The sequence below is a fragment of the Xenopus laevis genome, chromosome 2S (genome assembly GCF_017654675.1).
Source record: "Xenopus laevis strain J_2021 chromosome 2S, Xenopus_laevis_v10.1, whole genome shotgun sequence".
In the NCBI taxonomy this organism is placed as follows: domain Eukaryota; kingdom Metazoa; phylum Chordata; class Amphibia; order Anura; family Pipidae; genus Xenopus; species Xenopus laevis.
Window position 1 is genome coordinate 24,935,360 of NC_054374.1, and position 14,683 is coordinate 24,950,042.

Here is a 14,683-nt window from a genome sequence, read left to right on the forward strand (position 1 = left end):
GACGTCAACGCGCCATCCAGGGAACTATAGACCTGGCCACCAATCCCGCCTACTGTTTTTTTTTCACGTTTAACCAGGCACCTGCAGGTGCTTCGACTATTAACAATGTCGCCGTCTTCTCATCCAATCAAACGCAAGCAGCGAGGAGGGGCCAGCGCTTCTTGTTGTAACCTCTGAATAAAGTACATTGAAAAATAAAAAAAAAGAAAATGATGAGGTGGGTTTGACCTAAGGGGAGGAGGAGGGTTTATCGGCCGGGCGATTTTGGTTAAAATATTCAAAATGGCGGACGGAGGAGCAGCGAGTCAAGATGAGAGTTCAGCAGCGGCGGCAGCAGGTAATCATTACCGCATTTTACATATTCATATTCATACACACGCCGCCGGTTTAGCATAATTTATTAGTACTCCGGATTATTCTAATTACCGAAGGTGGAGGGGGGGGGTGGTGGAGGAAAAATAGAGGGGTGCAAGGGAAATAAACCCTGGAATTGGGGGAGAAAGAAGGAATAAGGCGCAGACACTCACACAAAAACCCTCTTGCCACAGATAGAGGGGGAGGATCAGGGCAAATAGATTTGCCACATACAAGTCCCGGCTGCTGCCCCTGCACAATGAGAGCAATGTTACATATTCATAGACATAGGGAAATAACCCTCTGCTGCCACTGAGACTCCTCTTATTGTTTGTCTCCTCTTATTTACAATTCTTATTATTGATCTCAGTACACGTTCTACTTCTCCCCATGGCACCAACCTATTCTGGAGTGCAGTACAATCACAGCTGCATTTTTTTTTTTTCAAATTTAATTTTTATTCTTTTTTTTGAGCATATTTTATAAGGGGGGGGAGGTTTATGGGACACTTCTAGGATTTTGTTTGCTTATTAATGTTAGCAACGTCCGCTGAGGTCCTGAAAGCTTTGCCAACCAGTGCCCCCCATTCCTCAAATGGCAGTTTGCACTACAGCGCCACAATGAAGGGTTGTTAGGGGATGCTGGGACTTGTAGTTGATTGACACGCAGAGGCCGCAGGTTGGGCACCGTGGGCAGCTCTGGTCCCCAGGTAGGGGCTGTGTAGGTGTAGTATAGGCAAGCACTCGGCTCTGTATAGGAAGTATAAATATCATAAATAGAAGAGAGGCTGCATTTTTAACCCTGCACGTGCCACAAATGCATCCTGGTTGTGTTTTTATTAGGCGCCAATATGTTCCCTGAATTTGTACAACGCTGTATCCAAGACAAAGTGCTGCATCTCGTAGGGACACTTCTTACAATCATTTGTGAAAGGGTAAACATAAGTGCCTATATGCACTAGTGCTGTCTTCAATTTGCTCGGTCTGTTTCTGTGCTGCCGATTCATTTCTACCTGAATGCGTCCAGGAAAGGGATAAACAGACCCCCCCCAGCAGGTTCCAGAAACTAACCAAGGGCTGGAAGGGTTAATATGGGCCGGTGCAAGAGTTAACTTATTAGCAGAGTCCCTGTGTATGTGTAAAAAAAAAAAAAAAAAAAAAAAAAAAAAAAAAAAAATAAATATATATATATATATATATATATATATATATATATATATATATATAATGCTTTCCCCTTTAAAGTGCTGGTACAATGGCTCACCGGAGAGAAATACAAATGTGAACCTATCGCAGGTTTCCCCCCCTCTCAGCGTGAGACCTGATTTCCTCCCCCTGGTATTTCTTACTTTACATATTCATTTCCATGTTCGGGGTTTAGCATACATTTTAAAGGGACCAGCAGCCTCCTGTAAAATCCCAAAGCTTCTAGGATTCAGTTCTGTGCAATGGGATCGCTTGAGGAGTGGGTGATTTAGAAAGGAGGGAGGTTGGCTTGGGAGGAGTGTTGTTAGATTTCACTAGTTTTAATTGTGAAATCACCTAAAGTGTCACTCTGCGTGTGTGTGTTTTTTTTTTTATCCTTCCCACTCCTGTGGGGCGTTCCCACTTCCAGCGAGCAGTTGACTACAACAAAGCTGAGCCGCATGGATAACATTAGGAAAGAACATGTAGGAACCTGTAAAAGGCACACACAAAAAATTCAAAAATAAAAAACTATATCCCAGGCCCTCGGTGCTCCGAAGCTTTTCCCACCTCCAGAAATCCGATGTCTTTAATAGATCCTCATTGTCATGTGGAAACACACGGACAAAGAGATGTATTTCTGCAGGAAGCATGATGGGGGTCAAAGGCCAAGTTATACCACTTTTTTGGATGTTATTAGTATATATATATTTAATAAATACAAAAGCCACCAGATTCAGTTGTAAAGGCTTTTAAAAATGAAAGTGCCCTAGGAAAGCAGATTGTTACTAATAGTGCTTTATGAATGCTGAAGAGGGGTGGGGGCAAAGTGATGGGCGCACTTAGTCGCAGTGTAATTTTAGGGGGCATTATGTTTCTGCCCCTCTATGTTTCAGCTGCCGCAGAACTGCAACTCCCACTACCTGCAATTTCAGTCAGGAGCGAAATACTTTTAAGTCTCCACACCTGACACTGTTGTCTCCGTTCTTATATGAAACCCTGCTGGGCAACGCTGTTCTAAACATAGATAAACCGGGATGGAGGTCATTTCCAGTTTGGTAGCGGGTGAAAGCTTTGAAATTTGGCCAACTTCATTGATATGCTGAGCGGGTGCTGGGAATTGTGACTCATTGTTGCCTGTGGTTTTTGCACAGGTTACATTTTATTTTTAATGGTTTAAATAAAAAAATAAAAAAAAAATATATATATATGTATATGTACACACTACTGGGAAGTGACCGTTTTAACAAGGCACAGGACATCTTTACCATTCTATATCCTGCCTCTTATTATATAAAGTTGCCATTCTATTGATCCTCTGGAGATTCTGCTGGTTATAGACACAATATTATTTATGCTGACTTGTTACTGAATTGCTTGTTCAAAGGGTTTCTGATGGCTAACCTGTCTACACAGAGAAACAGGTAGAGAATTATTTATTTCTCCGTATATATAATATATCAACGGCAGATGAGTGACCAGCTGAACCCCCCGAAAAGTAAGGATTTCATGTGCCTGCTAGGGAGGTGCACAATAGGCTGCAGGCCTTAGAATAATCACCATGGTATTAGTAATTGCTGTATATCAAAGCCATTCCTTGTCTCATGCTTATGTCTAATGATAATAAATGTCACTGGGGGTCACTTGCAGGAACCGTGTACGAAGATGTATCTTATTAAAAAACAATAATAGCTTGACTTTTTGCTTTGAGTGTGGGGGGAAGTCTGACAGCCAGTAATTAAAGTGACGTCACTATGGGCCCCTGCTAATACATCTGCAGAAGTATTGTGATGGCGAAACTTAATACTAGAGTATTTCAGTGAGTATACAGGATGCATTTTATGTATCGCATTATCCCCTTGTTCACCTTTAAATCAGACGCACCAAATCCCGATGGTGAATGGCTGATTAGTAACTGATCTGCATTCTGCATGGCTGCACTGAGAGTCGGTGCAGCCTGCAGAGAGAATATTGTGTAATTGCTAAGGCAATTAGGCAGTGTGTCTAGTTTTAAGGGCATAAAGTGGAAGTACTATTGCAAATGTAATTAATGGAAAGACACAAAAAAATGCTAGCAGAATTTTATTAACGCTAGCACCTAGCACAAGAGGATGCAGGTATTAAGCAGCCTCCTCTGAGGTCTCTGGCATTTGTAACACATGAACATGATTAATTTAATTTATCTGAAAGTTCCAGGAATCAGAGAAATTCAATTAAATGTTATCATTCAGCAGTAAGTATGCCATTGTACTTTGGGGCATGCTCTGAATTCCAAAATGAAGTGAAATTCTCTGGGTTTTGAAGTTTTCCCAGTCCTTGGTCTGTTTATATCTGTAATTGTCTATGGGCATGAATGTTGGTTGTATATTCAGCAGGCTGGCCGATTATTGTACCTGTTTTTATTCACTTTCTGTTGTGCTTTTTCATTGTGAGATGATAGTATTGATGTTGTTTATATCCTGTCCATTAGTTTGGGTTGCCCTTAACACAATGTTTGATCTCTGTTCCACATTAAGACTTACTGGGTCCAGTCTGTACCCCCCTGAATGTATGTGCAATATAATATGTATCGGATTTAACACAACAGCGCAGCTTTAGCTCAGAAGAGGTTATACCTGGCTATGATTGGGGTGTTTGGCTGAGGATGTTGGTACCTGTAATGTGGTAACAGAATGAATTTTGATCTGGGTCTTATTGAAAAGCAAATGTTTTAAAGGAGAAGTAAACCCTAAAAATGAATGTGGCTAGAAATGCCATCTGTTATAAACTGAACTTATTGCAGTAGCCTAAAGTTTCAGCTTGTCAATAGCAGCAATGATCCAGGACTTCAAACTTGTCACGGGGGTCACCATCTTGGAAAGTGTCTGTGACACTCACATGCTCAGTGGGCTCTGAGCAGCTGTTGAGAAGCTAAGCTTAGGGTTGTCACAAATTATCCAGCAGAAAATGAGGTTGGTCTGTAATATAAGCTGATGATACAGGGCTGAATATTAAATTCTGATGCTAATTGCACTGGTTTCTGTGCTGCCATGTAGTAATTACCTGTATTAATTACTAATCAGCCGTATATTGTGACATTTCTATTCTATGTGTACTGTATATTGTGAGTAGGTCCCTAAGCTCAGTAAGTGATAGCAGCACAGAGCATGTGCAGTGAATCAGCAGAAAAGAAGATGGGGAGCTACTGGGGCATCTTTGGAGACACAGCCCTTTACTGCTAAAGGGCTGTGGTTGCCTTGGGCTGGTACAGAAGCACAAAACATTATGTATAACATTTATACCTACTTCTTTGGTTTAGTTCTCCTTTAAGGATTTAATGAGGGGGGCACACTATATTACACAGCACATTGTTTTCAGCTGCTACAGTGATACCCATGGCACAGAAGTGGATAGATATATACATACATATATATAGATAGATAGATATAGATTCTATATATATCTGTGGGTGGGGGACCACCTTTATCCTTACATGCCCAGATGCCAACTAGAGAGGCGTGTATATGTTATTGTAACCAGACTGGCTGCATTTGCAGTGCAGCTGTAGCTGAACTACAATTCCCAGAACTCCCTAGGAACTGCAATAACAGGGGGCCCTGACATTATAGGAAGACTGGAGTTGCATATTGGCAGTGCTCTTCTGCAGGTAGTGTTGCTGTTGTTTAGCTATGACTCTCCTACCCCTCTTCCTCCAGCTTTTGGGTGCTGGCTGGGAGGACTGCAGGTTGGACGCTGCTCACTATATCATTTGTTTGTTTCAGTAATGGTTTGTTTAGCCCTTGTAGTGCTGGGGACCCGGGAGAAACCCCTACGCTTGTTCGCTGCCCATTGTAGTTCAGCAAGAGCCGATGAGTAGCAGGTAGTCGCTAGCTGTAGTAGCAGCAGTTTCTAGCGCCGGGGTCAAGCCGTCTCCCACTCATTAGAATAAACAGGAGGAGCGCGAGGGGAGGGGAGGATTATTGAAATAGCGCCGCGCTCCCCCTCCCGCCTCTCATGTTTAGTAATTGGGCGCAGCCTCCTGCTCACAGCCCTGCCCGGGCCCCATGTGCTTGTGTCGCACTCGCAGCGCCTGTCCCGATCAACTAAACAGCGCGGCGCTACAATGTGTCACTTTGTAACTCTATTCTCCCTACGATCTCCTGCCTTATTATTACTGTCTTATTAATCGCATTGTCGCACAGTATTCTCCTGGCTGGCTGCTACCCAACTACTGCCCGAGTAGCACACTCTGCATCCCTGTGCCATAGAGCTTACACTCTTAAGTGCTGCTGTCTGGGACTTGCTCAAACGCCCAAGGATCTTACACTGGAAATCGTAACCTCTTGCTTTTGTTTTTGTTCATGGTTTTGTATGTTTTTCTGTATGTTTCATGTATGCACTCATTTATTGTACAACACTGTGTAATATAAAGGTGTTTCCCATATCTATTCTAATTCTAATAATAATTATAAAGTAATGCCCCTGTTCCCTATTATTTCCTATGCATGCAGGATTAGGCAGCACTCAGTGGAGTAACAATAGGGGAAGCAGGGTCTGGGTCATGGGGGGTCAGTTTCATCCATTGCCACAACAGAATTTCATGATGGAATGATTTAGTATCTGCCCATGATGGATGGTTTAAGTGGTACTGGGCCCCTCTGAGTGGGGCAGAGCCAGGGAAGTTGCAGTTCACGCCGGGCCCCCTTAAAGGACAAGGAAAGTTAAACTAAAGAAGTAGCTAGAAATGTTGAACATTGTTTTGTGTTTCTGTACCAGCCTAAGGCAACCACAGCCCTTTAGTAGTAAAGATCTGTGTCTCTAAAGATGCCCCAGTAGCTCCCCATCTTCTTTTCTGCTGATTCACTGCACATGCTCAGCCCTGTAGCATCAGCTTATATTACAGACCAACCTCATTTTCTGCTGGATAATTTGTGACGACCCCCTAAGCTTAGCTTCTCAACAGCTGCTCAGAGCCCACTGAACATGTGAGTGTCACAGACACTTTCCAAGATGGTGACCCCCTGTGACAAGTTTGAAATCCTGGATCATTGCTGCTATTGACAAGCTGAAACTTTAGGCTACTGCAATAAGTTCAGTTTATAACAGATGGCATTTCTAGCCACATTCATTTTTAGGGTTTACTTCTCCTTTAAAACATTTGCTTTTCAATAAGACCGAGATCAAAATTCATTCTGTTACCACATTACAGGTACCAACATCCTCAGCCAAACACCCCAATCATAGCCAGGTATAACCTCTTCTGAGCTAAAGCTGCGCTGTTGTGTTAAATCCGATACATATTATATTGCACATACATTCAGGGGGGGTACAGACTGGACCCAATAAGTCTTAATGTGGAACAGAGATCAAACATTGTGTTAAGGGCAACACAATGTGACAACCCCTGTGACAAGTTTGAAGACCTGGATCATTGATGCTATTGAGAAGCTGAAACTTTAGGCTGGTTCAATAAGTTCAGTATATAAAACATGGCCATTTTTAGCCCTATTCAATTTTAGGGTTTAGATTTTTCAATGGGGGGGGGAGGGGCAGGCCGGTGTTGGTACACCACTGCTATGAACATTTTTTTGTGTGAGGACGGGGTGTAGAGTCCTGCAGCGGGTTGCAGGTATAGACGCGGTATAGACGCGGTTCGGACCGCAGGTCTTCTCAATAGTTGATGGTCAGCGGGTCTGGGTTGTGGATAAGGTACTTGTGGGTAATAATGCGGGTTGCAGGTCCATGTTGTGGATAGCAGGTTGCGGGTACTGGTGGGGTACGGGTTCCAAAAAATGGACCCGTGCAGGACTCTAACGGGGTGTCTGGTGTTGTTTGTTGCTGGCAGCACTGTACTGTCAGTACTGCAGAACTACAACTCTCACCAAAATGCTCCTATATAATTTGATGTAAGGGGAAGAAGGGTTTGCCAGTTGTGTTCCCCACATTGCCTTCTCCTGCGTACATGCTGTTTAGATACGTGTCTGGCTAAATACAGGCCACAGTGATAACCTCATGTGCATTGAAACTGGCAAATCTCTGGCTTTGGATGCCTGCGCAGGTGTTAGAGTTGTGATGTAATGGGCAGAGCTGCTTGTAGTGGGTTGCCTCCTGGACTGATTGCAGTGGGCCTTGCTTGTAGGAAGCAAAACTGGGGCATTGCAGAGAAACATGGCGGCACCACGGAAAGATTTTTTTTTTTGGCACAGAGGAATCTAAAAGAGAATGTGGGGTTTTGTTGTCATCCTGCTGAGTTCAAGGGGTGGGGAGAGAGCAAGGAAATTGCAGCGCGCAGCAGCTGCCTGTGATTGCTTCACCTACTAGTGTAAACAGCAGCAGAGAATAATGACGGCTAATTGATGGTTCAAATGCACAGAAGCTCTCCTTATGAATGAGTTCTAACTAGTTCCTTAACTTGACTGGGCACAAGATTTATGGGATTGGTTTTTGCCCCTTTGTGAAACCAGAATAGAATTTTCCAGCAGCACTTCAGACGAGGCTGAAAGAAAATAACAGCACTCTGGTTGGCAAGAAGTGGCTGCCATTCTCTGAGAGAGGTCTAGGGCAATCAAAACACTGTTCTACTGGGAAAGGATATTGTAAAGAAGTAATGTAGAGCCTACGTGATAAACATATACAGTTTAGTTCCATCTCTAATGACCAGTTGCAAGATTAAGACTCTGTATGTTTACAGTAGTATTGTGTGTGTGTATAGAGATATATATAGAGATAGAGATCTATATAAATAAATGTAGATATCTATCTATATAAATAAATGTAGATATCTATCTATATAAAAGAAAGCAAAGGTATGGGACCTGTTATCCAGAATGTTTGGGACCTGGGGTTTTACGAATAATGGTTCTTTCCGTAATTTGGATCTTCATATCTTAAGTCATGTAAAAAACATGTAAACATTAAATAAACCCAGTAGGCTGGTTTGATAGGGCAAAATGATCATATATATAAGGGTCTTGCACACAAACCAATCCCCACCAATTTGCTCAGAATAAAGGACAGTGTCCTATCTGATCTGATCTTTAGAAAATGACTGTAAAGAGAAATACCATACATTACCGTAAATCTATCCTTCAGCCCATACATTCTTTACTGTGCATTTTGTTTAAAACAAACGTCAGTCTTTCTTGATTGATGCTCCATTCAATATGTATTGACCGACACACCGTTCTGTTCTTATTTAAGTTGTTTGTGCCAATTTTTCATATTTATGAGCACTAATGGGTCTGTTGCTATTTCAGCCCCGCAGAGTTCTGGTTCAGCTCATTTGAGGCAAGCAATATGGCAGCCGTCACTCACTCTGAACTGATGTTCAGTTTTAGTTAACTGACTTCTATCTTAAGGGTAACTTTATTTTCCCTTAGCACAGTGATATGGAAAAGCTTATTGTTTAGATTTATGCTCTGTTTCCTTGAATTTTATACATTTGAGCTGGAGCTGCTGTTTTGCTTTTTTTATTGGTTATCCTTGTCCATGCAAGGTTTTGGATGTGCCTATTTCTGCTTATTTCTCCAAAGAGGGTGGGCATTCAACGGTCTCTATTTCTGTCACTCCCAGGTTGCCGTGGTGGTGGGGGGAATGCTGTAGCGTGTATATATAGAGACACCTCCGTAATCCAGCAGGGGTGCAATACCCGAAAAAGCTGTCAGCCATTCTGGCGTAATGCTCCATGTGGCACCCAGTGAGGTGTGATAGTGACGGAGAGATCACAGATGGCGCAGCGAGACTGCCAGGCCACGTGTAACATTAGGAAATGCAGCCATTTACATATGCACGTTACAAGGAACCAAGACCTTTCTCCAGGTCACATCGTTCTGATGTTTGTCACATGTTTGGCCAATTAGGTTTTGGATTTGCAGGTTTCATGTGAAATTCTCAGTTCTCTCTGTATCTCTGCCTAGCCTTAGAAAATGTCAGTGCCGAAATGTCATAATGTACGTGCTGTATTTGGGCTCAACCTTATCTGTAGTTGCTGGTAATGTGCCAGCTGAATTATTTTGTGGATATTTATTGTATTTAAATATTGAACTAGTTATTTTGAAACTTTGTATAGGGCTGGCAGCTGCACAGACATGCATGGATGTAAATTCCACAGACTTGGGGGGCACACATGTCTACTGCCTAGGGTGGCATCGGACATAAATACAGTGCTGCCTGTACAATATGTGGATATTAGACGTCAGCACGTTACAAGCACTTGCCCTGCAGCCCTCTGCCTTTGCATACCTCCCAACTGTCCCTTTTTCGGAGGGACAGTCCCTCTTTTGACAGCTCAACCCGCAGTCCCTCATTTGTACTGGAAAGTCCCTCTTTTCTCTGCACTGAACAGCCAGAAAAAGAAACAAAGTTTCTCACTTAATTGGCTTTTAGCAGAGAGCCCAGAACAGCTAACAGGTGCAAATAAGATACTTTGTAACAATTTTGAGACACAAAAAAACAGTTTAGATAAGGAGAAATATTTTCAAACTTTCATAACCTGCCAAATTTTGTAAAACAAACATGGTAATTAGGGGGTGTGGTCACAGAAAGGGGTGTGGTCAAAAGGTTGCTGCGCTACGTGTGGAAAAAAAATTTTTGTCCCTCTTTTTACTTCCAAAATGTTGGGAGGTATGCCTTTGTATGGTCATAGAATGCCTCACTGACTTTTTATGCTACTACAAGGGGTACATGTTTCACTATATATTCAATTTAAAAAAAAAAAAAAAAAAAAGATGTATATACATAAAAATACAACTTTAGATAAAATCCTATCCTATGGGGAGGATTTATCAAGGGTTGAAATGAATCAAATCTAATTTTTTTTTTTTATGGTCAAAACTGTCAAATTCTACCTTTTTTTTTTTTTTTTTTTTTTTTTTTTAAATCGAATTAGATTTTTGAGATTTATCATACTCTAGCTCTTTAAGAAATCAAATTCGACTATTTGCCGCCTAAAACCTGCCGAATTGCTGACATTCAGGTTTTTTTTGGAGAAAAAACTCGAATCAAGTTTTTCAAATTCGATTTTTCAGGGTCAATTTAATTAATCTGAGTTAGAAAAAATAGATTTTTCTTAAAATAAATTTCGATTGGTCCAATTTCGAATTCACGTGAATTCGAAATTCGACCTTTGATAAATGTTCCTCTATATGTTCCTAGGAGTAACCAAATTGTATGACAGTATCCTGTGAACTCCAGGCCTGCAGGGTCAGATAGAGCCTGATTGAAAGTGACGGGGGGCCTACACTTGGGAGGGCTGAATGTAGGACCGACATTATTTAGGGCATGAAAGGTTAAAGCTAAATTGAATGTGAGAAGTCACTAGTAACCTCTACCAAGATGAATATTTCATATCCACTAAGAGAAGGCATGCTGGAGTGCAGTGGAAAGGCCGAGGTCAGTTTGTGAATATGTATGGCAGCACCCAACAGCCTAATTTTGCTCAGTTATTACATTTATTTATGTTTTGAAGAAGAAGTAAAACTAATTTAATTCACCTAATAGTCCCGCAGCAGGGAAATAAATGTAGTTATGGTTTCCTGTGAGGTTAGCGCAGGTTCCGTGTGTTTTGCTATCGCACTAGTGTTAGTGGCATTTTAGCACAACTGGTGCACAACTAGGTTTCAGTTTGGGATTTTATGAAAGGTATAATTGGGCTGAAGGCAGAAATCTCCTGGTGCACCTGCTGTAAGTTCCATTGCAGGTCATAACTGGGTGCTAAGGTGTCATGTTTGTGCTAAGTCTTTCGTACAAATTTGGGTAAATATTCAGAATAGGTAGCCAAACCTATTTTTTAGTACAGGTATTGGACCTGTTATCCAGAATGCTCGGGACTTGGGGTTTTCCAGATAACTGATCTTTCTGTAATTTGGATCTTCACCTTAAGGGCTCTTACACACAGGCGTTTTTGCTGCGCTGCCCTGCATTCTGCTTTCTTCCGTTCACACAGACGCATGTAAGCGCCAAACACAGGTGGAATGCAACATGCTGTGTCCCACCTGCGTTTGGCGCATACATGCGTCTGTGTTTGTACAGCCCCCTTGACAATAAGTGAGTGCGTTTACTCCTGCGCTCCACTGCGGCTGAACGGAAGAAAGCGAAACGCAGGGGAGCGCAGCAAAAAACGCCCGTGTGTAAAAGCCCCAAGTCTACTAGAAAATCATGTAAACATTAAATAAACCCAATAGACTTGGTTTTGCTTCCAATAAGGATTAATTATATCTTACTTTGGATTAAGTACAAGCTACTGTTTTTATCATTACAGAGAAAAGGGAATCCTTTTTAAAAATCTGAATTATTTGACTATAATGGAGTCTTTGGGAGATGGCCTTTCCTTAATTCGCAACTTTATGGATAATGGGTTTCCGGATAACCGATCCCATACCTGTGTTTTTTTTGTAACTATTTACACTTCTCTGCTTTAGGGCACAGATTCTAGATATGTGCTTGTGATTCACACAGTAGCCGCACAAGATAAAGATCACTTACCCTTTATTTTGTTTAACCTAGAAGAGATGAGGGCTCAGAGAGAGGCTGTTTAAGCAAAGCAGCTGAACTACTAAAATACATAAATCAACGGATAATAACAGCATTATCATGCGATGTCGCTATCCTATTAAGGTTAAATCAGAATAATCAGATTATTAGAATATTTTGTCAGGCGTTCTCTTGTAGTGGATAACCGCTATTCTGTATATAATGCATTTGCTGACCTCGCTTTATACTCTGCATGTTCCCACTTGCTGCTGATTTCTCTAAGCTCATCCATAAGTGAGCATGCCGCTACTGAATCTATTTGCTCAGAAACCTTTCCAGCAATTTTCTGCTCTCAGATGGTCCATAACAAGGCAAAATGAAGCTTGTAGAGAGATCAGACATGTATCTTTTAATCCCCGGGTCCTTATCAGATCACTGCTGGGACTGCTTGGGCACACTCGGAGGAGCCAGCAACATTCACTCTCACCTGCTGCGATTGGACTTTATACTTTATATTCCCCCATAGGCTGCTTCATTTGCTGCTCTTAGTGTTAAACCAATCGATTTGCAAGGAATAAATGTCTTCTGCCAAAATTGTGAGCAGCACTTTTTTTCTAACTGTAACTGCTGTCGTTTGTGTCTACCGCCCCATTATACTGACTTGGTGCAGAGCTGGGATCATCCTTTATCTAAAACAAGTCATTCAAAAATAAACAACTGGACTTGGAGTAATTATTAAAGACCTGTGTGAGTAGTTGGTGTGTCTGGTTAGGTGAACACAGCAACTACCTAATTGATTGTAGGTCTTTGATCCAAAAACTTTGTGGGAGACTGTAAAGCTGGCCATAGATGTTGAGAATTTTAAAAGATCCGACCATCATCGTGAGACCACGATTATCTCGGAACGATCGTACGAATTGTCCATCAACTAAAAAGACCAATTTGCCAGAAAAACAAAGGGGAGCTGCCTGCTTGGCCCTGCAAACATGGATAGATTGCACTGGGACAGACAAAGATTTTTTAACCTGGCCGATCAATTTCCTGACAGATGTCGGCCGAAAAATCGTAAGATGTGCGATCGTTCAAATCTCACTAACCGCACGATAATTTCGAAGTATTGGTCGGACTTTGCCAAAATCGGTCGCTCGACAAGAGAAATCTTTGCGTCTATGGGGAGCTTAACTTACTGTATATAAAACAGCATCATCTTAACTGTGTACCATGAGCTTCATCAACTACTTCTCCCAGAAATGAATGTTGTACAGATATGAGACCCATTATTCAGAAAGCACTGAATTACAGAAAGCCTGCCTCCCATAGACTTCCTATGATTTTCTTTTATCTGTAATAATATAACAGTAGTGTGTACGCCAGTCTAAAGCTGGCCATAGATGTTAGGATTTTTAAAAGATCTTTTCTTTATCGTAAGACCAAGCTTTTCTTGAAACGATCGTTTAAATGTCGAATTTGTCCATCAACTAAAAAGACCATTTCAAGCGATGTTGTCGAGTTGAATCCAGGAAAACTGAGGGTAGCTGTCTGCTTGGCCCTGCAAACAACTGGACAATAGATAGATTTCACTGTGACCGATGAAAATTTTCTGACCGATGGCGTACGAAAAATCTTTAGATGCGCGATCGTTCGATTCCCACTAACCTGGCCATAATTTGTTGGATTGCACTAAAATCAAGGAAAAATCTTTGCGTCGATTGGGGCCTTAAGATATAATTAAAGGGGTGGTTCACCTTTAAGTTACCGTATGTTATAGAATGGCCAATTCTAAGCAACTTTTCAATTGGTCTTCATTATTTATTTTTTATAGATTTTAAATTATCTGCCTTTTTATTTATTTTTTACTCTTTCCAGCTTTCAAATAGGGGTCACTGGCCCCATCTAAAAAAACAAACAAATGCTCTGTAAAGCTACAGATTTAGTTATTTCTACTTTTTATTGCTCCTCTTTCTTTTCAGGACTCTCCTATTCATATTTGACTCTTATTCAAATCAATGCATGGTTGCTTGGGTAATTTAATTCCAGGCTTGGAAGCGAGTTTTATTTGCATAAAAACTAAGTATACTGTTAAGTAGCGGCTCCTGTAGGCTACCAGTCCACATAGGGCCTACCAAATAGCCAATCACAGCACTTATTTGGCATCCCCAGAGACTTTTCATTTTTGTATTGCTCCCCAACTCTTTTTACATTTGAATGTAGCTTTCAGGTAAAAAAGGTTGGGGATCCCTGCTCTACATCATAGTAAAAGCTAACTTGAACCACCCCTTTAATCCTTATTGGAAGCAAAATCATCCTATTGGGTTTATTTAATGTTTTACATGATTTTCCAGTAGATTTAAGGTATGAAGATCCAGATTACAGAAAGATTGCTTATCCAGAAACCCCAGGACTTGAGCATTCTGGATCACCGGTCCCATACCTGTACTTTAATAACTACTAAAAAGGACACCGTCCCATCCCAGAGGCTCTTATCCTCACTGCTACTATAGGCACCATCTATCCCATAGCCACACTCCCTTCCCAGAGACTATTATCCCACTGTTATTATAGACACCATCTCTCCCTACTATACCTGCTATCCCACAGTCACACTCCCTTCCCAGAGACTATTATCCCACTGTTACTATAGGCACCATCTTTCCCTACTATACCTGTTGTCACACTCCCTTCCCAGAGACTATTAA

The 14,683-nt window shown here is 41.5% G+C and overlaps 1 protein-coding gene across 6 annotated transcripts in view; it reads left to right on the forward strand.

The window, feature by feature from the left end:
• The first annotated feature begins 219 nt into the window (after positions 1 to 219).
• The window catches only part of pou2f1.S (POU class 2 homeobox 1 S homeolog), a 90,125-nt gene continuing 75,661 nt past the window's right edge, over positions 220 to 14,683 (forward strand). For 3 of the 6 annotated variants that reach the window (XM_041583052.1, XM_041583054.1, XM_041583055.1), the window contains exon 1: positions 220 to 337. Coding sequence is in view for 2 of the 6 variants with exons in the window: in XM_041583051.1 (XP_041438985.1) it covers positions 283 to 337 (55 nt within the window). In the remaining 4 variants the exon portion in view is untranslated. 6 annotated transcript variants of the gene reach the window in all.